We start from the raw sequence: 23,545 nt of genomic DNA, 5'->3' as shown, positions 1-23,545 counted from the left end.
CAGTGACTAGTGACCGTTGACTGCTTGAACTCTCTATTTTCTTTAAAAAAAATCGTCCAATTCAAGGAGATATTATTCTTTAGAAGAAGTCACGTTACAAGTCCCTCAAGAAAAGAAAAAATAAACAAACAAATAAACCAAATAAAACACACAAAGAAAGTTCAAAATGTCTTCAGCGGAATCAGCTTCTTCTCTAAACAATTCAAAGAACAAGTAACCGTTACAGAGTTATCATTTTTGTAGTATATATAACGTGGACAACGATTACCACATTCAACACAATTCAGTCGAGTGCTGTTACTGTTGCGACGAACTTCGACTTTAGACGAGTAATACTTGAATCTGAAACCAGGCTTCATATAAGCAGAAGATCCAAATATGCAATGAAGGTGGATAGTGATACAACATTCGTTGCATGTGTAGAACCAATCCCTTGGATTAACCTCTTTCTCACATAGTTCACACCAGTACGGATCATTTGCTTTTTCTCCATAGCATAGAGAAAGAAGATGCTTGTCGTATTTGTAGCTTACTTCAGTTGGAATTGTAGCGCATTGATAACACATAGCAAATTTGCATATAGTACACTGTAGGTAAGACCGCATACCTATCTTCTTGCAACCCACGCAATAAGTCGTGTTATCATTTTTGGAGGATGTGGAGATAAATAGAGGATGTTTATGACTTTTGTGGGTGAAATAGTCTGGAACTGATGATATACATGGAACATCTATCTGAACTTGCTTGGACACACAATTAATTTTGGGACATATGTACCTGAAACCAGTGGACTTTCTGGAACAAGCCGAACAATCGATGAGATCATAGTGGTTTCGAGGAGAGGTGATTAGGATAAGAGGGTGTTTGTGTAATGCATGACTCAGCTTTTTAAGAAGACCAGCACATACCTTGTGGAGAGAAAAATCACAGTGCGTGCAATTGTAGAAATCACTAGAGTTGATAGGAAGGATGCATGCTTGACATTGCTTCTCTGCATCTCTAACACCATCATACTTCTTGAGCTTTAGAGGATGTTTATGAGAGAAATGTTTTATTTGACCATTACCAACCTTCTTAAATGGGAGGATATCTTCAATTTCGTCGGATTCCTCTGACTCCCATTCGAGTTCTTTCCCATCCCATACATTGTCATTTGTTGCACATTTCGAATGCACTACATAAGAGCAACCCTCGTGGTTGCAAGAATATTGACCGTAGTTGGTGTCAACTTTTTGATAGCATACCTGACATAGTGAAATCTTAGATTGGAGGCAAGGAGTGTGAAAAAGACGATGCTGGTGACGCGTGATCTTTATGACTCGTGGTAAGTTGATGCAACTTTGATGGACCATGTAATTACATTGAAAACAAGCATAGCTTGGATCCAACATATTGACCAACCCACAAGCATCACATGGAGTCAAGAGTTGTCGCCGATAGAAGACTAGTGGATGCTGATGACTCTTTGGGTTCGTGACGAGGAGAAGTGGAATATTTTGGGAGCAAGATAGATCCAAACAAAAGTTGCATATAGAACAACGATAGGACCAACTTCCTTGGATAATTTTCCCACACCATGTGCATTGATCAGATTCGATAGATCCCAACTTCTTTGGATCAGACGTGTTGGCGTCAGAGAAAACTGTAGTGCAAAAAGATTCATCTATATTGCCATCTGATATGATCCCGGTTTCATCGTTCCGGAAGGTGAAAGTAAGAGGATGTTGGAGGTGATAAGGATGTGTCAACTTCCTCGGAAACCTTATACAATGACCATTGTGGAACTCCACATCGCAGGTGGTACAAAAGAAATGGTACTTCTGGTCTTCCGTCAAGGGAGATGTATTTTGACCGCAGGAAAAACAATCAAACTTGGTGTTTCCACCGAATCTAGGAGAGAGGGTGTGAGGCTGACTTGGATGAGACACAGGACATCTTGGGTTTTCGGTAGGAAAAGGGTGAGAAGCTGCAAGTGTTATCTTTTTGTCCATCTCTTTGCCGTTTTGGTTTCCATGTCGTTTGAATTTACGGGGACGGGGAGCTGGAGTAGTTGAAGGTACTTCTTTGTCCATCTTTTTGCTTCTTTGGTTACGAGATCGTTTGAATCTACGAGATGGAGGAGTTGTAGGTACTATTTCTGTGTCCATCTTTTTGCCGTTTTGGTTATGATATCGTCTACATTCAAGAGGCTGGGGAGATGGAGGATCTTGAGACACTTCTTCCTGGTCCATCTTTTTGCTGTTTTGGATATGGTGTCGTCTGAATCCAAGAGGCTTAGGAGGTGGAGATACTTTTTCTTTGTCCATCTTTGCGCTGCATTGGTTACGGCATCCTTTGAATCCAAGAGGTGGAGGAGGTGGCGGAGGTGGAGGTGGAGGAGGTGGAGCCACTTCTTCTTCTTCTTCTTTGTCCATCTTTTTTCCGTACCGGTTATGATATCGTCCAAATCCAACAAGTTGAGGAAGTGAAGGTACCATTTCTTTCGGCATCTTTTTGCTTTTTTGGTTATGATCGATGATGTATGTTTTCTGGTAATTTCTTCTCTCCCACTTCTCGTGGAGTTTGATTAAATGGGAGTTTTCATATTAATAAACAAACATCCCCATATTTCCTAATAGACAATGACCAACTTGCTGTTTATATTATTAAGAATGACCAGAATATACGATTTTATACTTGGTCATCGTTTACTTTTGTATTAAATACATCACTTAATTTAGATTAAGATTAGTTCTAGGATTTAAATAACGGACCAATAAAATTTCTGTAAAAGTATTTTATACTTTCGTTTACTTTGAATAAGCTCCTTAAAATTTTATCCCAAGATCTGTAGCCCTGTGCACATTCAAATGAAATATACAAGATTTAGATCCATCTTCTGTCCAGAATTTAAATAATAGAGCTGATTTAATATTTCTTTAAAATAAATTTAAAAGATATATGCTGAATAAATTGAAAGATTATCTTAGCATCCTCATATAAAATGGAAATGCAAACATACAACAAAATTAAATGTAAAACAAACCTGTTTAGAAATAGAACTCGGTTCCAGTCAAATATTTGGTGATCTTTGTTCCCTTCATCTTCAAACTGAATCGAGACAGTGTGGGAAACAAAATTGGTGGCAATGTGATGTTTGGACAATGACCCTCCGGTTATTTACTAGAACCACTGCTGTGTTCAATAGAATCACTGAGTTAGGATCACATAATGTTTCATAGAATAGACTTGGCATTTATAAGACCATTGCTCTGCAGCTGTCAGGTCACTATATATCACTAACAACATGGCAGAGTAAATGCTGCAAGACGACGAGAAAGTACTTTATACAATTATAAGACCGAGTTAAGTGCGCATGTCAACGATGTTGCACATTTTCGAGAACATGCGGTATCGCTCCAAAACCTGCATATTAACAAGGTTGTAGATCCAGAGAACTAGGAATGATATTACTTTTAACAAAAGCGACATTCGAGATGACGATATTAAGTTATATATAAAATATGAAATATTTAAGAGATCATGTATATGTTTATTTAATATTTATCTAAGATTTAAAGACTAAATCCTAAAAGAGTAAACATTAAAAAACTGGAAAATAATCATAATATTATTAAACTATAGTTTATACTTTATAGTAAAGAATAATAAGAATAAAGTATTGATAAGAAGGGGTGCTCTAGTGAAAAAAAAGAAACCATGCAAACCAAATAAAAAAAGACAACATCGCGAGATCGGGCAACACATCTTCCAAAGCTCTCTTGATTAACGTTTCAAAGTGCATCCGATTTTTCTTCTTTCTACTCGAATTCACCACATTTCTTACCTTCACTTCATCACCTTCTTTGCTGTAATGAGAGATTAGCAAACACGGTATTCGAGTGTCGAAATCTGATCCTTTTGGTTTCCACTCTCCATATATCTCCTCAGCTCCTTTTACATCGTCAAACTTCAACAAAGAGCTTATCATAATTCGATATCCTTCATTACATATCCCTGTTTTGCCTTCTTCTTGTACTCGTTCCATAGGCGGTGCACTTCATTTTCACTCCCCGTTATCTCTATCGCCTTTAGTATTAGCCCGGGATTTAGTGTTAGCCCGGCTGTTTCGTAAGCTTTTGACATCTCATCAATCGTCCTCACTTCAAGCTTGGTTTCTTTATAATCATCTTGATGATAATCATCTCCCACTCTCTCTTATACTTGTCCATAGAGTCTATGGCGAGTATGTATGCGTTTACTCTCAAAACGTTGTTCATCGTGACATTATCAGGCTCTATATATATTATTCTGCTTCATATCACATAGAAGCTTATTGACCTTACTTAGTTTCCTTTGCTCACTGTAGAAAGATATCATTAAGTTGAATGGGTGAAGTTTGGAGAGGAAACCTAGCTCTCTTATTGACCTTATTCCGCTTTAACTAGATTTCTTTCAGATCTTGTGTACAAGTTTAATAGTGTAGCGTAGACAGAGTAATCCTTCATATTCTCCGGGATGCTGCTTTCGAAAAACTTGTCTGCTTCCTCCAAACCCAACACTTTGTCAATCAGATGAAGCCTAGCTGCATAATCTTCTGAAAAGAGATGAAACACCTTATTTTCGCCCATCCATGATGATACTTCAAGTGCTTTGGAGAACTGATTTGATTCGCGTAGATTCTTGATGAGGTCTCTCAAGTCCGAGGGACTCACTTTATTCCCCTTTTTTCCCAATTCTTCCAGCAACGGAGTCACTGATCTAACCGATATTCTATTCACCATAGTCTTGTTCACCAGTTTATTTAGCTAACTTTATCTCTCAAGTTAAAATCATAGTCTTATTTTTTTTGTTAAACTAAATCATAGTCTTATTATAATTGAACATCCTAATTAATTATCATCTAAACTCTAAATATAATGGTCCAGAGATTAAAAAAATGAATCTGAATATGAAATAAAAATTTGAGCGTAGATTTCTCCGGAATTAAATTTCACAGTTTGAAGATAAAAATTTTAAGGAAGCAAATTTAATGACGAAAATAATGAATATAATATTATTATAAAACCAAATTAATCCAACTAACAAAAAAAAGTTTCAAATCGAAAAAAAATATATGGTTTTAGTTGGGTATAGAATTCTAAACCCAAAGAAACACAAGAATATTATTCCACAACGAATGGAATCAGACAGATCAAACATATTATAGTGGCTTCTGGGGGGTACTTTAGACAAAGCGTTACTATCATCGGAGGAACCGAAGCCACGAGCATAGACCCGACAATCCCTGCCGCACAACCGATCAAATCTTCCTTGAATAGCTTAAACTGCATCCGCCTCTGCTTCTGTCTACTCGAATACTCTACTTGTCTTGCCTTAACTTCATTATCTTCCTCGTAATATCGAGACATTAGCAAGCATGGTATTCCCTTATCAAACTCGGGACCTTGTGGTTTCCACTCTCCATATATCGCCTCTGCTCCTTGTACATCGTCAAGCTTCAACAAAGACCTTATCACACTTCGATATTCTTCATTCTTTATCTCGTCTCTCTTTACCCATAGTCTTAACACATCTCTCTCTATCTCTGACTTAGCCTTCTTCTTGTACTCGTTCCATAGACGGTGCACTTCTTTTTCACTCCCAGTTACTTGTATCGCCTTTAGTAGTAGCCCGGATCTTTCGTAAGCCTTTGCCATCGCATCCATCGTCCTCATTTCTAGCTTGGTTTTTTCACCATCAGCGTTAACCCACTCGCTCTTGTAATTTTCCATTGTCTCTATGTCTGTTTCGTTTGCATACATCCTCAAAACGTTGTTCACCGTGACACTATCATGCTCTATGTTGTTCTCCTTCATCGTCCGTAGAAGATTTTTGACCTTACCTTGTTTTCCAAGCTGAATGTAGAGAGATATTATCGAGTTGAATGGGGAAAGTTTTGAGAGGAAACCTAGCTCTCTCATCTTCTCGAAAACGCCTTCCGCTTTGACTAGAGTTTTGTCAGATCTTGTGTACGAGGTTAAGAGTGTATCGTAGACAGAGTAATCCTTCATGTTCTTCGGGATGCTGCTTTCGAAAAACTTCTCTGCTTCCTCCAATCCCAACACTTTCTCAATCAGATGAAACCTAATTGCATAATCTTCTGGAAAAAGATTAAAACCTCTCTTTTCACACATCCATGTTGATGCCTCAAGTGCTTTAGATAATTGATTTGAGTCACGCAGATTCTTGATGAGGTCTCTCAAGTCCGACGGCTTCACTTGGTTTCTATTTTTCACCAATTCCTCAACAAACGGATTAATCGATATAACCAATCTTTTATTCTTCATAGTCTTGTACAATAGTTTATCTGCCTTCTTCACCATTCCCTTTGCGCGATAACCAGACATCAACATAGTCGGGATTCGGAGATCGAACTCAAGACCAGAGGACTCCCACTCATCGTAGTATATCTTCTCTGCTCCGTTGATATCATCAAGCTTCAAGAGAGAACCAATCAAAGCTCGAAATCCTTCATTGTCCTTCTCTTTTGTGTTCTTGTACAAGTCCCATATACGGTACACATCTTCTCTCTCCCCTGCTTCACCATATAGCCTTATGAGTCTCTCATAAGACTTTGGATCATTCAATTCCTCTGTTCTACGAAGCATCTCTCTCGCTTTTCCCTTAGAACCATCTCTCAGATAAGCCTTTGCCATTTCAAGTGTTGTGAGCCACTCAAGCGTTGTAATTGCATTCCAATCAGCTAGAAACTTGTCCATTGTCGCAACATCACAAACAGCAGCGTATACTCGTAAAGCGTTGTTCACGGTGGGACTATCGAGCTCAAGGTTGTTCTCCTTCATCTCTCGAAGAATCTCATCGACCTTATTTCTGTTTCTGAGAGAGCTGTAGAGTGAGACCATGGAGTTGTAAGGTGATGGTCTCAAGAGCATACCTAGCTTCCTCATCTTCTCGAAAGTATATTCGGCTTTACGTAAAGATATTTCTCCCGATTTTGCGTAACTCTTTAACAGAGAAGTGTAGATAGATTCACCTTTCAGATTCTCCGGGATGCTTTGGAAGAACTTCTCTGCTTCTTCTAATCCCAAAACGTTCTCAATCAGATGAAATCGAACTGCGAGATCTTCCGGAAGGTGATTGCAGATCTTTTTTTCAATCATCCAGTTTGATACCTCTAGGGCTTGACGATATCTCTTGGAATCGTGGAGCTTCTCGACTATACCTTTCACCAACGAAGGGTTTAATTGATGATTCCCATGTTTTTGCTGTTGTCTCCATTCCTCAAGCACCGTAGTGATTGCTGCTTTTTGATCAGCAGCCGATTCGATTCGACTCAGCAGAGTTTGGTTCGTCCCCGGAGACGATAGGGTTCCGTTTCTGTAGGAGCAGAAGAGTCGAGGCCTGTTACTGTAAGCGAGGATTCGCTTTGCGTGTCGCTGAAGATTAAGCGTCATGCTCATGTTTGATGATACAGAGCAAATTTAGGGTTTTGCTTAACTTTTTCAATCTAATCGATTTATATATAGCTATATTAATTGCCATTTTAAATTTGATAGGATCATTAATGGGTTAAAAGGCGGGTAAGATTCTCGAAATTATGGCCCAATAGATTTTCGTTGGGCAAATAAAAAACCTCAAGTTGAAACAAATTTATCATCTCTGATAATTCAATATACAGTACATGTAAAGTTTTAAAACGAAAGTTTTTGAATGATAAATGTGTCTTACTTTGGGAATGCAGATTAAATCAAAGGAAAACAAATTTGCATGTGGAGAAGATGAACAACGGATTAGAAAGACAATATATAAGCAATTAAGTTTTCGAGATTCCGAAATGATGAACCTCCAAGCTTTAGGCATTGTTCAGCAATTTCCTTCATTGGCATGATCCCTTTGCGGATCTCTTCTCCTTCTGAGCTCGTCATTAGTGTTCTAACCGCGCTTTCAATCTTTGTTCTCTCTATCTTGTTCTCTAAATGCAATCCGATCTTCCAAACATCGGTAATGTACCTAGCATTCACCCTCTGGTCCCCAAAAGATGGTTTGCATATCATTGGTATAGCTTCACATATGCCCTCAAGCGTCGAGTTCCATCCACAATGTGTTAAGAATCCGCCTGTTGCACGGTGAGCTAAAACTTCAGGCTGAGGTGCCCATTTCACTATTTTACCCCGACCCTTGAGATTTTCGATGAACCCTTTAGGCAGAATCTCGATCCATTCTTTCCCGTGGATCAAACCAGGTCTAACCACCCATAGAAAAGGTTGGTTGCTGTTTCTTAGACCCCAAGCGATCTCCAAGAATTCAGATTCGTCTATCGAGGCAATGCTTCCAAGACTTGCGTAGATTACGGAATTTGTTTCTTGTTTGTCTAACCAAGAGAGACAAGTCATGTCATGTGCAAGTAAGCTACTGGATGAAGCTGAAACGTACCTGTGAAAGGGTCCAATACAGAAGAGTGGAACTGGGAATTCTATGAGTGCTTGATCAAGCTGATCAGATTCAAGATCTTCAATGGCGTTGAATATGATTCCTGAGGAAGATTTTAGTGACTTCATCACACCTCTCTGTAACTTATCCCCTGATCTTGGATCTTCTGTCTGGAACCATGGAAGATCTTTCATTCTAAGATACGGAAGCTCTGGAACCGGTGAGTCTGCCTGAGTCTCTGTCATGGAGAAGAGCAAGAAAAGTCAACAAAAAATGAAGAAAACAAGAGAGATATAAATCTTGAAGTCAACAAAAGTATACCTTGTAAAGAAAGATACCCTTTCTCTCGTAAAACATGAAACTTTGAGAAAGCGACGAAAGCTGAGAGGTTAACCGTCCGAAGAACAATCCTCGGGATATCGAATTTCTGGGTTAAATCGTGAGTGAAGTACCAAAGAGCGTCAACAATCACACAAGCTGCAGTTGGTTCTTCGGATATAAGCTTCTTTAAGCAATCACCAAAAGGAGCAACACACTTGGAATTGAGGTCATGGAGAATCTCTATGACATCAGGATAGGATTCGGGTTCAGACAAGCCATCGCGGATGGAGACGAAAGTGAAGTGAGGGAAATTGGAAGAGTTTGGAGAGTTGAACTCAGTGTGGATCACAGTGATGGAAAAGCCTCTGTTGAAGAAGATGTTGGCGAGCTGAAACATTGGGTTTAAGTGACCTTGTAAAGGGAAAGTGAAGAGAAAGATCACTGGTTTTGTTTCTCTAGTCTCCATTTTTGTTTTGTTTTTCTCTGTTTACGTCTTGTTCACACAGGTTTGGCTATTATAGATGTTCTTGAACATCTAACACGGTAGCAATTACGTCAGAAAGATACGTCATTATGCTGATTAGATCTAAAGAATATTAAAATTGAGTCTACTTTTTGTAGTTAAACAATGACCAAATGCATGTGGGGTTATCAAATTTCTTACTAAACAAGTCATGTTTATCTTTTTTTTTTTATCATGCATGTGGAGGTGTTCAATTTGGTATTTTTTGTTGCTAAATTTAGAAAAACAAATATAGATTGAGTTGTAGCCGAAATTTTGTTCATTTTAAACAATTTTTTATTTGTTTTAAGTTTTGAATAAACTATAAGTTTAGACAATTCAAGAAAATAAAGTGTTCTTTTTCCTATTCCATCCGTTTCAGTCGTGGTTTGTGTGATAAAAAGTTAAAACTCAAATAATTTAACTCATTACAATATCCAATAAAACTTCAAATTCAAATTGGTATCCCAATAAGTTTTATTCGAAATTGATGAATGCAAAATGGTTTTGACGTCGAACAAAAACGAAAAGGTCAATGCTTTAAAAGATGAGATGATGACAAAGCAGTGACTGTCTTTTACAACATAAGTCCAAAAGTGACTGACTTTGGATTTGGCTTATTTTACATAGTGGACACAACTTGCTTTTATTCAAATCTTTACTAATCTTGGATTATCTAACTAAGAGTCATTTAAATAATAGAAATTTTAACATGTACTCATCCGGTGGTTATATACGTCAACAGTGGGTTTAGTCGAGACACCAACATGTGTCTGAAAGTAGGCAAAAGGTCGATATCATTTACAACGGTTTCTCATTTTTTTAATTTTTTTTGGGGCCACAACATGTAATAAACGAGTGTAGATGTAACACAACTGTTGAACACAAACCATTGAACTATAAAAATTAGTAGCACAAGACCACCTTAGCAGACGCATCATGATGCTCCAAAACAAAAAGTTCCAACCATAATATTGTTGGGTAAGCTTCAAAGGCTTGAGACCCACGAAATCATAAACAAGTCGGTTTACGATTAGAAGGTTATAGATAATGTTTAGTTAGGTTTTGGAGTTATCAAACCCTAATCACAACACTACAAGAAAACGGTGGTATTGCAATATTGGAAATTGTTGCTATAGGCCAATATAACGTTACAAATTAAGATTTGCAATAAAAACGCGACCAAACTTATATCGTTGCTGATTGAGCGTTGCAAATTCGTATTTGTAGCATAAACATTGTAAAATTTGCAATAAATCGATTTCTCACTATAGATGTTGTATAAATGCAACAATATTTTTACAGCAAATTTGTCGTATAATTACGACGTATATTTGCAACACTAAATTTGTCGTAAATCATTGCTACATAAAACATATAGCGAATACCATTGCAAAACTGTGATAACTATTTTGCAAAATACCTTTGTAGCAAAATCTTTGTTACAATGACAAAAGCGTAATTTGTTGCAAGTATTGTCGTAACTAATATTTTGCATTGTTATAAAAATATATATAATCAAGATTCTATTTTTAATCGTTTGGTCGATATATAGTTTTTGTTGAAATATTATTTTGCTATATTTAAAATCCGATCCATGGGTTGTTAGAAAATTATAATGACTAATCAGTATTAAATTTTATAATTAAAATGTATAGTAACAAAATTCCAAGATTGAAATCAACAAGGATAAACATCCAACAAAATAAATATCAAAATATTTAAAAACATCAAATGATAAATAAAAACCACATAAAATAAGAAAAACTTATAATAGTCGATTTAAAAGAAATAATATTTTCTCCAATGCCTTAGCTTCATGGTTGTTCCTTGATTTTTGTAATTTTGTTAAGATCTGCTTTAACAAATCGGTCCTTAATGATTCATCTGAAAAAACTTCAAAAAGAAAACGTTAGTTAATACTAAAATAAATCATACAATAAAAATAAACAAAACAAAAAATTAAATCAAATGATTAAGTTAAAATGAATAAAAAAGATTTTTTAAAAAAAACTTAAAAGGTAGGTATTGGCTTTGCTACCTTCGTCCGAATGAAGAGCTACACAATTATGGACTTAGGATGAAGTAAGAAAAATTTAGATAAAGATGCTAACGCTGTGTGAGATAGTAGAAAATTTAGGACCATTTTTGAGGAATCTTCCTCTTGCGATCAAGATCGATGACGAATTCGGAAAACTTCGGAATGAAATTACAATCGCTCATTGTGATGTTGTACCTAACATAAACTCGGTTCTTCTACCTAAAAAGTCTGCAATATATACCGAAGAAAAGGAAACGAAATCACGGATCAAGTCTCAAAAGAAAGCATAATTTTCTTAAATCTTACTTTTTATGTTTTGTTGATAACGTGATGTTGGGATTGGTCATATAGAAAACTCAAGCTTTTAATCTAGTGTCGATGTGGTTGAGAAAGTTGTTCAGATACCATTTACTATTTATAAGATTATAAGATATATTTGTTGGTTCTAGTATTTTAAACAAAAAAACAACAAAAAGAAAATAAAATAATGGAATATATAATATTGTTGAGAGGATCATATCCCAAAATCTAGAACTATCCAAAGATTTGGAGTCAATTAAGAGAAAATCGGGAAAAGGAGGAAATGCTAAATAGCACAATTTGTCATTTTACGTGTACGTATAATTATTTGTTTGTTTGACGAATTTTGTTTTACCTTTGTTTGTTTAAACTTAAGTACACGATAGTAGCGTCAAAAACAAAAAATTAACATGTCAAAAAGCATGCACGATAGTAGTTTGGTTGAGTTGCCTAGAATTCGGGCTTGGTTTAAGTTCAATTTGGATTCAGTTTAGTTTGGTTTTTTATGATTCAGTATAAAATTTTACAGGACTTTTAAATTATAGTAAAATTTGACTAGTATTCATCAATATGGGTCTTTTTATTTTGGTTTTTATGCTTAGAACAAAAAATCACAATCCAAACTCTCACTAAATTATGATATGATAATATATGGGATCATGTCTCTATCGAATAACCCAAACAGATCCACAAAATTTTATGCAATCAAACTAAATATACCAGACTTGTCAAAATGTTACTAAAAATGTTGCATATATAGCTACATAGGTGCTATGTATTTTTAATATAATTTTCTTGAGAAAAAATAACGACTTACTAACGTTGAATTTTTTCTTGCAAAATTTGGTTGAAATTTAACATGTCGTAAGAAAGTTGCAAATTAGTAACGAAAATTTACAACAAAAGCTTTTGTTGGAATATTGCAATGAATTTGTAATAAAATTGCGATGTGTATTTATTATTGCAAAAATATTGCAAAATGTATTGCAAGATTTCAACAAAAACGATCGTTGCAATAATTATGTTGCAATATCTCTATTTTCTTGTAGTGCAATAGGTTTAGGAGTCATCTAAGTCCTATATATATGTTTGTTGAGTTGTGGCAAACATAAAGAGAGAACATTGAGAGCCTTGTGTTTAGTTTTTGAGAGAGTTTTCTAAACATTAATAAAGAAGTGTGATTTCTTTAAAGGTTACTTTGTTCTTAAGAAACTAGAAATATGACGCTTATTCGATCTATGAGGCCGTGTCAATAGCTATATAGCAACTCTTTTATTTTGAAAATCTAAAATTTTATATATGTCAAGAGAGCCGGACTTGAACCCATGGGCATGAAACCTCACTTTAGGAGAAAAATTTATATTATAAAAGGTTTCTATTTAAGAAAAAAAAAATTATTACAGGAAAAAAACATAAATAATATTATTTTCCTATTACAATGAGGCCCCATTGTAAACAAAAATTTTTATTACAAAAAGCAAATATGATAGTTTTGGAAAATTACAATGGGATCCCAAAATTTATTGGTCCGACTCTGTATCCTCATTACTACGTATTCCAAAACTAGCATTCGACACTCTTTCTCTATATACTTACTGGCTCGGCATTCAAGTATTTTCCTCTTCAATTCCTAAAAATATCTTCTTTTTTTGTTTTGTTTAAAAGAACATTCCATTATTTCTCGACTCATTAATATTCTATTGAACTCATATATTTTTTCATGAATTCTTTGATATATCAATAATAATATTAAAATCAAGCTGATAATTACTTATGCTTTCTTTTCTTTCTTTCTTTATAAATATTTAATCACATAAACGATTAATTTAGTTTCAACTATTATAATAAGGAAATAAAATTTCTTACTTCAAATGTATTTTTTTAGTTTTTTTTCCGAAATATTTAATTTAGTTTATATTAATAAAAAATAGACATGGTTTATATTAATTGAATTTAAAAGTAATTTATATTTATCCATGGTGAACAACGTTTAATACATATTAATTACAAAAGAGAAATCTTAACTTTATTGAAGATTTATTCAGAAAATATATACTAGTAAATTATCTTAACTGATATACTATTATTTAGTTTTTTTTTCAGCAACAAAAGCTTACACGTGTCAACTTGGCATCAGAGAAAAAGCAGAGAAGGCGAACACAAAACAGAGAACGTGGAGAGACAAAACAAAGCCTGGATCAAAAAAAAATCAATCATCATCTTCAATCTTCATCAATTTCCAGATTCAGATTCCAAATCTTCGAAGCTCAACGAAACAATGGCGGCAGAACCTAACCCTAAGAATTTCCCTGTCCTCTCTTACGTCTTGGCTCGTCTCCCTTCTTTCACCGCCAAATCCCCTTCCTCCTCCTCCTCCGTTCCTCCCTTCGATATCGAACAACCACCATCATCATCATCATCATCATCATCATCAAGCCAATCGATCGAAATCGTTACTCAGATGCCTCATTTAACACAACCAGATGTTCTCGCTTCAATGACCAGTGCGATCTCTGACGTCGCCGAGACTCGATCTATCCTTCGAACCCTAGGACCTAGACCCGATCACGAGTCCGTCGACAAGGCTCGTGCTAAGCTCTCGGAAATCGAATCGTTCTTATCTGAATCGTTTGAGGATATCGCGCTTACCGATGCGGCGGCGAAAGATGAGAAGAGGAGACACGAGATGGATCAAGAGAAGACTTGGTGTGAGTCGGTTTTGAAGCTTGATGAGGTTCATGCTTCGTATGAGAAGCTTTTGAAAGAAGCAGAGGAGAGGCTTGTTAGGATTTATGAATCTGCTGAGAAGAATGCGGCGGAGGATGAGGAGAATGTTGCGGCGGTGGAGGTTAATGAGGAGGTTGTTGGGATATTGCAGCACGCTTCGGCTAATCCAGTGGATCGTGTGGATTTGTCTGGGAGGAAATTGAGATTGCTACCTGAAGCTTTTGGGAGGATTCAAGGGTTGCTTGTTCTTAATCTTTCCAACAATAAGCTTGAGGTTAGTTCTTTAACAATTTATAATCAAAATCACAAATTTGCTACATTGTTGCTTATTTGATTCAGTCTCTCAAATATAACTAAGTTGATATGTGTTCTCTCTGGTGGGTCTGAATCTGTTTTAGGCTTGTCTGTGTAAAAAGGATGCAACTTTGGTTTAGGATTTGAGAATTTGGTAATCTTTAGTGTAGCGTAAAGGTAGCATTTTTGGGCACTACACGATGGTTGATGAGTAATCCCTTTAGTGTCGCCATGGCATTTAATTCTAGCTTTTTCTTTTCTTATCTTGATGATGAACAATCAACAATGCCTTTTCCTATGTGGTTCAAAGAGATTATGCATCAATGATGTCTAGTCTGATGTGATTCGAAGTAATTCTGGTATGTGTGCTTGTTTAGATTTGGCCGGTGATATATGTAGAGATCCCGGTATGTGTGTGTGCGTGTTTGCTTGTTTTGGTTCTACATCTTTGATGTTGCCTGTTGTAAAAAATCTTCAAAGGAATTAGGAGTCTTAGAACGCCTAAAAACTGTGTCCAATAAGTTAGTTATCGATGGAGAAGCTACATTTTAAGTATTAGCTGTCGTATGGGTTAATTCAAATTTTGCAAGCAATTGCTGCTGATGTCCATGCTAGCTCTTTTGTTGATAGTTCTGAGGTAGATTCTATGGCCCGAGCTGCATTAGTATTTCTGGATTTCTTAGCGAAGTGAAAAGTTGAGTTACTGAGTTTCACTTGTCTTACCTGACTGAGGTTTATGTCCAACAGGCGATTCCTGATTCAATAGCTGGATTGCATAGTCTTGTTGAACTGGATGTCTCTACGAATTCTCTGGAGACATTACCCGATTCTATCGGTTTACTCTCCAAACTGAAAATCCTGAATGTTTCGACTAACAAGCTCACATGCTTGCCTGATTCCATATGCCGTTGTGGGTATGTAATCTATAATATCTCCATTTTGTCAAATTTGATTTTTGAATCAATTTTTAACCACTTCTTATATCAAAATCGTAGGTCGTTGGTTATCTTAGACGTGAGCTTCAACCGTCTTACCTACTTACCAACCAACATCGGTCTCGAGCTAGTGAATCTAGAAAAGCTCCTGGTTCAGTATAACAAGATCCGATCATTCCCGACCAGTATAGGCGAAATGAGATCCCTAAAACACTTGGACGCCCACTTCAACGAACTTTACGGCCTTCCTGATTCTTTCGTGTTGCTCACAAACCTCGAGTACTTAAACCTAAGCAGCAACTTCAGTGATCTCAAGGATCTCCCTTCCTCATTTGGGGACCTCATAAGCCTCCAAGAACTCGACTTGAGTAACAACCAAATCCATGCCCTCCCAGACACTTTTGGGACACTCGATAGCCTGACCAAACTAAATGTGGATCAGAACCCGCTCGTGGTCCCACCTGAGGAAGTGGTGAAGGAAGGTGTTGAAGCTGTGAAGACGTACATGGGTCAGAGAAGGATCAGAATGTTGGAAGAGGAAGAGAAGAAGAAAATGGAGGAGGAGATGGAGCAGGCAAACGCCGGGTGGCTCACACGAACCACATCGAAACTGAAAACTTATGTCGCAGATGTTTCAGAGTATCTCGGAACAAATTCTCCTCGAGACCCTTACCTTGAGCGACAACTATGATGTGATTTGGCTCGAAGAACAGTGAATCCAAAGAGGTTGAGAATTTCTCTTTTTGGCTGGTTTTGTCTCAATTTTTTCATCAATCATTCAGTATATAATGAAGGGGGCTCTCTTCGTTACTGTGTTATCTGCTTTGATTCTTTCTGACGGGTAAGGCCTGTCATTAACTTAGGTTCAAACTTAAAAGACTCTCTCTTGGGTCCAACTAAATAAAAAATAAACATTTATTTATTTATTTGGTTAACCTCGATTCTTCTAGCCATTTAAAAGAAAACATAGGTTTGGTTTTGGACTTTGCCTATTTTTGGTTTCCTTATTGTAGGAATCTTACATGAAACTATAAGCGCAAAGAAAAATCTTAGGTATATAAAGAACATTAAACGATCTTTTTATTCCATTTCAGCCAATTATATGAGCCCTGTAAATTCGTTAAAATTAACTGTGAATTCGTTGATCTTCTTCCGGACGATATGCCAAAAACAAGAGAAGATTTGATATTTTATTACACAAGAGAAGATTAAATTTGGATGTATCAAAGAGATCTAGCTATATTTTCGGAAGGAGAAATTTGTGGTGAACTGTTTTTGCTAATGTTCACCACTCGTTTCACTAAAAAAAACCAATGGAATCGTGCCTGTCGCGATTAATGGGTTAGCTCTAGATTTATTTCGTGCCACGGCTAGAGGCTGGGATGGTTTTTGGTTCTGATTTTATTGTTAATGAACCCTACACTGGTTTATAAGGTACGTAACGCTCTTGGACTACCTTCCAATCAAGAGCAAGTGTTCATCCGGGTATGATGTTGCGATGCATGTTCAGAGAATCTTGGCGGATACGTTAGGGTTTGAGTGCACTGACTTCACGAGGAAGGTCGTTAATTAGCATTAGCGTCTCGCTTGAAACACAACAAGTCGTCGCTTGAGGACTAAATTAAAGCTGAATTCCTAATTTCCACGACGTGATGGAAAATGGTCTCTCTGTATATACATACATATATAAAATAAGATATTGTTTGTCCCTGCATTTTTTTGTAAATAAAATATTATCACTACTAACCAAGCTTTACTCTTGATAACAACATCCAAATTAGACGTTGTATATTTATGCTAAAAACATTTAATAATGTATTCTAGAAAGAAAACGCGTGGAGGAGACCTATCATCGATGGTGGAGTATTGGATTATTGTATGACCGCAAAGTCGTGTAATTCTAACTCTCCACTTTTTTCAATTTTCGAAATTTGTAAAATAGAACAAACATTTGAATAATTGGAGCAATTGACATTTTAACGACGTGTCTGTTACTACTATACATTATTGGTCGGTATACCATCGTCTACAACCTTTTTTTTTTTTTTTGTAAACACATCTACAACTATTTAAAACCTAGTTGTTATATGCTTTCGAATAAAAATACTTTATTATTTGTTTTTTATTTTTTTTTGTTTTAGTTAACGAATCTTTAAAATTTTAAAATTAAGTTTCTGTTAGAAAACTGAACCGAAATTATAAATACATAAAACTAAACCGAACCATAGACTATATATATACATCAAATTTGTTCTTGTAAATTCAGAACAAAGCCAAATTGAACCAAACCGAACCGAAAAATCGTAGTACAATGAAGAAAGTAAACCGAGGAAGTCAAAACTGATAGTAAGTCAGACGTTCCTTTCCTTCGTTCACACATTCCAAATCTTTACACTTTGATTATTTTTCGAGGAATCAATCAAGAGACAAAGACCTTTATAATTAAATTTAAAAAAGTGTTATGAAATGCATTTATTGAAGAATTAAAAATTACGGAAACTGTAATCTTATAAAAATAATATACATTAAATCTCATGAACTGAAGAAAAAAATTAGTAACATTTTTTTAAAAAGAGAGAGAGAGAGCTTAAGCCAAAGATCTCTCATTGACCTTTGCTTCTTCATCTTCTTCTTCTTCTCCGATCACAGTTTCTGGATTCCACCATTCTTCTCTTGTTATCTTCGTGACCTAATCTCGATTCGATCCATGGAATAATCTCTGTCCGAAGAAGATCTCTCATTCCCCCAAAAGCAGACAGATTCGATTCAGCGTAAATCCGAAACTTTCCCCCAAAATTCGTGGAGTTTTTGTGTTAGGGTTTGGATTTTCCTCAAATTGAATCGATCAGATCGGCTTGTAAAGATGAAGATAGCGGCCAATGGCCGGTTTTTCACAATCGGACTCGTCGCGTCATGGTACTCATCGAATATCGGAGTTTTGTTGCTGAACAAGTACTTGTTAAGCAACTATGGATTCAAATATCCGATCTTCCTCACCATGTGTCACATGACGGCTTGTTCTCTTCTCAGCTACGTCGCCATTGCGTGGATGAAGATGGTTCCGATGCAAACGATCCGATCTCGAGTTCAGTTTCTTAAGATCGCTGCGTTAAGTCTCGTTTTCTGTGTGTCGGTGGTTTTTGGGAATATTTCGCTTCGGTTTCTTCCTGTATCGTTTAATCAAGCGATCGGTGCTACGACGCCGTTTTTCACCGCCGTGTTTGCTTATCTGATAACGTTCAAGAGAGAAGCTTGGTTGACTTACTTCACTCTCGTCCCTGTTGTTACCGGTGTTGTCATTGCCAGTGGGGTAATTGGCTTTTTACTTCAAAATCTGCTCTTTGCCTTTGTATTTGAGATTGTTTCTGATCCAATTCCCAACATATTTGGTCATAGCTGATAAAATCTGTAGCTTTAGGGAGATGGGAATGTGACGTAGGAATAGATGATTATGAGCTGAATCTGGTTTATTCAATTCATTTTGGATGATGATAGAAATTGTAGGTAACATTTATGGTCCTAGGAAACACATGGGATTTGCCTGAGCTCGATCACTTGATGATATGAAGTTTATATGCTGCTCATAGTAGACTAGAAGTTGTTCTTTTATGAGCGCAGAGTATGCTTCCTTTTGGATCTTTTATACATTGACTTGGCTCCATATCTGATTTTTCCTCATTTTTTCACATATCGTTAGGGTGAACCAAGTTTCCACCTGTTTGGATTCATTATGTGCATTGCAGCCACAGCTGCAAGAGCACTTAAATCAGTTCTTCAAGGAATTTTGCTATCTTCAGAAGGGTAAGAGATAAAAGCATTTTCACAGATTTTTATCAGCTAAAGTTTTATCTTTCAGAAGTCTGTGTGTTTTTAGAGTGCTGCTGAAAATATTTATTGGATTTGTTTGAAGGGAGAAGCTAAATTCCATGAACCTCCTCCTTTACATGGCTCCCATAGCTGTTGTGTTCCTCCTTCCTGCTACCCTTATCATGGAAAAAAATGTTGTTGGCATTACAATTGCGCTTGCCAGAGACGATTTTAGAATCGTTTGGTATCTGCTATTCAATTCAGCACTAGCTTATTTCGTGAACTTGACCAATTTCTTAGTCACGAAACACACCAGCGCTCTAACTCTCCAGGTAAAAACACAACTCTTCTTTCTATACATCAACTCTATCATCTAAGGCCATTCTGTATCTGACCATGTCTTATTACTTGTCTATGACAGGTGCTAGGAAACGCCAAAGGTGCAGTAGCAGTGGTGGTATCCATCCTGATATTCAGGAATCCTGTCTCAGTGACTGGAATGTTAGGTTACTCTCTCACTGTCTGTGGAGTTATCCTCTACAGCGAAGCCAAGAAACGAAGCAAATGAAAGAAGCATTCATTATATTTGTTCAGTCCCTCAGGTAAACAAACACAGGCAAGTTTCCTCCACTGTGAACTAAAAAACCTTACACAGCATCTTTGGACCAAAAGCAAAGGATGTGTGAAAGCAACACCAAAGGATCAGAGTACCAAAAGTAATCATTTAGAGGACTTCACAAATAAGTGATTTTTTTCCCCTTCTTTTGTTCCATTTTTTGTTAATCGGATTCTCTACTGCTTTCGTCGTAGGTTGTTCTAAGAGTAACTTCGATTTAGCTTCTTCTTTTTTGTCGATTCTTTACATCTAGTTTTGTGATATCAACATTTACAACAGTGATTAATTAATGGAAAAGGACAAAGCGTTTTTTGTTTTCTTCCACCTGTTTTTAGTTCCCACTACTCTCTGTAAATCCAACTCATGTTCTGCAGTTTCACTGGTTTATGATCTCAAGTTAGAAGTTGGATTCAATATTGTTTGCCATAGATTCTTGAAACCGAGTCACAGGTTCTAGGTTGGGTTGTGTACTTGTAATATTGCCATAGTTTCTTGAAGCAGAGTCAAAAGGGAAGGAGCAAAACAAAGGAGAACTAAAAGAGACCAGACAAAACGAGTCATATTTCTTATGCAACAATGTCTTGTCTTGTGTCATATCATTTACATTTCCAATCTTTTCTAGAGAAGAAGAGAGAATATTTGACTAATGATCCGACCACACAACCAAAAAGGCCAACCCATAAGTTGCATTTATGTATGAGAAGTTAGGGTTCTCGAGCTTTGATTCTCTCTTAAGAACACCCTCAATGGTGAGAGACCCAAATTGAGTTTCTAAAAAAACAAAATATTAATATTTTTATAGAATTAAATTATTGAATTAAATTTTAGTTTTGAAATCCACTCATAGAAACACAAGTGTCTTCAAAAGTCTCTTATAATATCGTAAAAGTTCTTATATAAGAAACTTTTTCTAGAGTTTCTTACTTTTCTCTCCTATTTTTTCTATTTTTTAATATTTTAATACTAAAAAACCCATCAAGAGTCTTTCATTTGGGGTGATCTAAGAGCATGTGCAGTGGTAGTCTCTCAGCATATTCTCTCATGTATAAAAATATTACTAAAATAATAAATATTATTATTTAATTACATGAGTCTCTCAAAAAAGTGAAGAGAGTCTCTCAAATGAGAGATTATGAAATACTCTCTCCACTTTTTTGAAAGACTCATGTAGTTAAATAATAATATTTATTATTTTAGTAATACTTTTGTACATCAGAGACTTTGGTGAGAGACTCACCACTGCACATGCTCTAACTCTGAGGTTGTGGTTAATGTTATGTTAAACTTATTTAGATGGTCAAGATGATATTTCTATTCTATGGTACTAACCCAAAGATTAATAATTCATTTATGTTTAGAAAGTGTAAAATGTATAAATTTCATTTTCTAAAAAGGTGATATATTACAAAATTTCACTATTTCTAGCAGAGTCGGTCAAATGCTAAGTTGATGCCAAATGCCAAATGTAGCAAAAATATAGTCAGTTTTTTTTTTTGACAAAAACAAGAAAAAGATAGACAACTTTATGCATGTTTTGACTAAAAATAGTCTTTACATTTAATAAAATTATGTTACTTTATTAAATAATATATTACCAGATATTATGCATTTCGTTTTGAGAAAAATTGTGGAATATCAAATTATAATATTAAAAATATAAAAATATATTTAAAACTTTTTTTTACTTCAAAAAATAACACGTCATCTCGTACGGAAACTCATTTGTATACCTAACTACAAAAAAAAAACAATATAGCACGTAAACTCACTTGTATAAGAAAATAAGTTATCTTTTCAAATTTCCCGCGTAAACTCATTTATGTATCTAATTTAAACAATAATCAAATTTCGCGGGTAAACTTACTTGTACACCTCAATAAAACTCACCATAGTTAATATAATTAAAATATATAATTTGACAATCTTCTTAATTAACTCGTAAAAATCATAATATGATTTAATAGAATTGAAGATAAATAGTATTTTCTTGCAAAAAAATGAAACTTGTCAACAAAATAAAATAAATAAATAAAAACTTTCAATAAAGAGAAGGGAGAAAAGGCTCCGACCAGTATAAAAATGGGTCTCTAGGAACTGAGAAAACAAGAAATCACTGTCTCAACTCTCAAGCGTTACAAACGCCAACATCATAGTCGTGGTAAACATTTTACTTTGCTTTTTTTGAAATGTTTTAGATGTTGTTCTTCTTCTTAGTTTCACGTTCGATTTCTCAATTAGACAAACACTCGATCTAGTGTAAAGAGCTCAATCCTGTATTGCATAAATGTTCATCACATCAACGAGCACTCGATCTTGGTTTTACATCACATATATGAATGAGCACTCGAATATAAACCATTTGTTATATATATTTAGATTATCTGTTGATTCGTCTTCTATGGTCTCCTGGTGTTTTTGTGCCATTAAATGTTTGTGAATATTGATTATTGTCCAAGTAAATTTGCTAACACGATTTAGTTATTTGCAATTAATTAGTTAGAATCAATCCATTCAGAGCCTTTAATCAATGGAAAGAACTTATGTTTTTTGTTGTTGTTGTTGTCTTTACTTATCTATACATATAGGAAGGAGTTATGATGATGACGCCGAGAGCAAGAGCCGTGTGGGAATCTGAACACCAGAAAGTATTTGTGGACTTATGCGTTGAGCAAAGGATGTTGGGAAATCGACCTGGATTGCATCATATGTGGGAACCTTTTCAACAAAGGACGGGCGCGGTGTTCACCAAAGTCCAGCTTAGGAATCATTGGGATACAATGTTGAGGCAGTGGAAGATATGGTGTAGACTTGTTCGATGCAGTGATATGAAATGGGATCCCAAGACCAAGACGTTTGGTGCCAGTGATCAAGATTGGGACAACTATTTTGTGGTACAAAGAATGGTTTATGTTGTGTTAATTTTGGTTGTTTTTTTTGGAGGCTATAACTAATAAAACTTGATTGGATTTGTCACAGGTGCATCCTGAGGCTAATCAGTATCGGTTTCGGTTGACTCCTCCGTCGTGGTTCAAGGACCTAAAGATTATCTTTGAAGGTAATGACTTAGCTGATGAAGGTACTTCATGTGGCAAAAGGAAGCGAATTCCTGATGAAGCTACTGACACTGAAGATGAAGATATCACAATTCCGCGGTTTAAAGCATTTAAAGCATATTGGTCATCGTCCTCACATGAGCTGTTTCTTGATTTGTTGGTCAAAGAGTCTTTAAGAGGAAACACAACCAGACGTAACTCATACTATCCGAAGGAAACTTGGAATATGATGGTTGAGTCGTACAACCAGAAGACAGGACTAGGCTACACAAGAGAGCAGCTCAAAAACCGCTGGAATGTTACCAGGGATGCTTGGAAGCTCTGGTGTCAAGCTATTGGCTCTCCGCTATTGAAGTGGGATGCCAACACCAATACCTTTGGCGCTACGTCAGAGGACTGGAAAAACTACTCCAAGGTAACCCATACGTCCTCACTTTTTTTTTTTTTTATCAATTGATAAAATTTGCAGCATGGGAATATATAACATTGGATATATTTTCTTTGTTTTGGTCGTTGTTGATTTATAGGAAAATAAGA

The 23,545-nt window shown here is 35.9% G+C and overlaps 7 protein-coding genes across 7 annotated transcripts in view; 3 read left to right on the top strand and 4 right to left on the bottom strand.

The window, feature by feature from the left end:
* Positions 1-52: 52 nt before the first annotated feature.
* LOC9318792 lies at positions 53-2,524 on the bottom strand. The gene has a single exon (XM_021032556.1). It carries the CDS (start codon positions 2,487-2,489, stop codon positions 162-164), a length of 2,328 nt encoding a protein of 775 aa, XP_020888215.1. The 5' UTR covers positions 2,490-2,524; the 3' UTR covers positions 53-161.
* A 1,885-nt stretch (positions 2,525-4,409) lies between these two features.
* On the bottom strand, positions 4,410-4,763 carry LOC110229864 (putative pentatricopeptide repeat-containing protein At1g28020). The gene has a single exon (XM_021030924.1). It carries the CDS (start codon positions 4,761-4,763, stop codon positions 4,410-4,412), a length of 354 nt encoding a protein of 117 aa, XP_020886583.1.
* A 302-nt stretch (positions 4,764-5,065) lies between these two features.
* Positions 5,066-7,505, bottom strand: LOC9318790 (putative pentatricopeptide repeat-containing protein At1g28020). The gene has a single exon (XM_021032557.1). The coding sequence runs from the start codon at positions 7,440-7,442 to the stop codon at positions 5,145-5,147; it is 2,298 nt and encodes a 765-aa protein (XP_020888216.1). The 5' UTR covers positions 7,443-7,505; the 3' UTR covers positions 5,066-5,144.
* An 87-nt stretch (positions 7,506-7,592) lies between these two features.
* Positions 7,593-9,361, bottom strand: LOC9320909 (UDP-glycosyltransferase 76C2). The gene is made up of 2 exons (XM_002882677.2): positions 8,734-9,361; positions 7,593-8,650 (listed from the first exon to the last, which is right to left on the bottom strand). Exons 1-2 carry the CDS (start codon positions 9,197-9,199, stop codon positions 7,773-7,775), a joined length of 1,344 nt encoding a protein of 447 aa, XP_002882723.1. The 5' UTR covers positions 9,200-9,361; the 3' UTR covers positions 7,593-7,772.
* Positions 9,362-13,693: 4,332 nt separating this feature from the next.
* Positions 13,694-16,467, top strand: LOC9320908 (plant intracellular Ras-group-related LRR protein 9). Its single transcript, XM_021032598.1, has 3 exons — positions 13,694-14,577; positions 15,345-15,511; positions 15,593-16,467. The coding sequence occupies exons 1-3, from the start codon at positions 13,855-13,857 to the stop codon at positions 16,221-16,223; spliced, it is 1,521 nt and encodes a 506-aa protein (XP_020888257.1). The 5' UTR covers positions 13,694-13,854; the 3' UTR covers positions 16,224-16,467.
* Positions 16,468-18,055: 1,588 nt separating this feature from the next.
* LOC9320906 (probable sugar phosphate/phosphate translocator At3g11320) lies at positions 18,056-20,274 on the top strand. The gene is made up of 4 exons (XM_021032632.1): positions 18,056-18,842; positions 19,230-19,333; positions 19,443-19,671; positions 19,761-20,274. The coding sequence occupies exons 1-4, from the start codon at positions 18,396-18,398 to the stop codon at positions 19,905-19,907; spliced, it is 927 nt and encodes a 308-aa protein (XP_020888291.1). The 5' UTR covers positions 18,056-18,395; the 3' UTR covers positions 19,908-20,274.
* Positions 20,275-22,242: 1,968 nt separating this feature from the next.
* Positions 22,243-23,545, top strand: part of LOC110230266 (L10-interacting MYB domain-containing protein) — a 2,237-nt gene continuing 934 nt past the window's right edge. The window contains 2 exon segments of the mRNA XM_021032680.1: positions 22,243-22,846; positions 22,932-23,480. Coding sequence (XP_020888339.1) covers positions 22,550-22,846; positions 22,932-23,480 — 846 coding nt within the window. The 5' untranslated portion in view covers positions 22,243-22,549.

Source organism: Arabidopsis lyrata (assembly GCF_000004255.2).
Source record: "Arabidopsis lyrata subsp. lyrata unplaced genomic scaffold ARALYscaffold_3, whole genome shotgun sequence".
Classification (NCBI taxonomy): domain Eukaryota; kingdom Viridiplantae; phylum Streptophyta; class Magnoliopsida; order Brassicales; family Brassicaceae; genus Arabidopsis; species Arabidopsis lyrata.
The sequence above is the reverse complement of the archived record's forward strand: the minus strand, read 5'-3'. Positions and strand labels throughout refer to the sequence as shown.

Coding starts and splice junctions, on each gene's coding strand:
- LOC9318792 (XM_021032556.1), bottom strand. CDS start 2,489: ATGCCGAAAGAAATGGTACCTTCACTTCCTCAACTTGTTGGATTTGGA.
- LOC9318790 (XM_021032557.1), bottom strand. CDS start 7,442: ATGAGCATGACGCTTAATCTTCAGCGACACGCAAAGCGAATCCTCGCT.
- LOC9320906 (XM_021032632.1), top strand. CDS start 18,396: ATGAAGATAGCGGCCAATGGCCGGTTTTTCACAATCGGACTCGTCGCG. Junction 19,334..19,442: donor ATTTTGCTATCTTCAGAAGG/GTAAGAGATAAA, acceptor ATTTGTTTGAAG/GGAGAAGCTAAATTCCATGA. Junction 19,672..19,760: donor CCAGCGCTCTAACTCTCCAG/GTAAAAACACAA, acceptor TGTCTATGACAG/GTGCTAGGAAACGCCAAAGG.
- LOC9320908 (XM_021032598.1), top strand. CDS start 13,855: ATGGCGGCAGAACCTAACCCTAAGAATTTCCCTGTCCTCTCTTACGTC. Junction 14,578..15,344: donor TTTCCAACAATAAGCTTGAG/GTTAGTTCTTTA, acceptor TATGTCCAACAG/GCGATTCCTGATTCAATAGC. Junction 15,512..15,592: donor GATTCCATATGCCGTTGTGG/GTATGTAATCTA, acceptor TCAAAATCGTAG/GTCGTTGGTTATCTTAGACG.
- LOC110229864 (XM_021030924.1), bottom strand. CDS start 4,763: ATGGTGAATAGAATATCGGTTAGATCAGTGACTCCGTTGCTGGAAGAA.
- LOC9320909 (XM_002882677.2), bottom strand. CDS start 9,199: ATGGAGACTAGAGAAACAAAACCAGTGATCTTTCTCTTCACTTTCCCT. Junction 8,651..8,733: donor AGGGTATCTTTCTTTACAAG/GTATACTTTTGT, acceptor TCTCCATGACAG/AGACTCAGGCAGACTCACCG.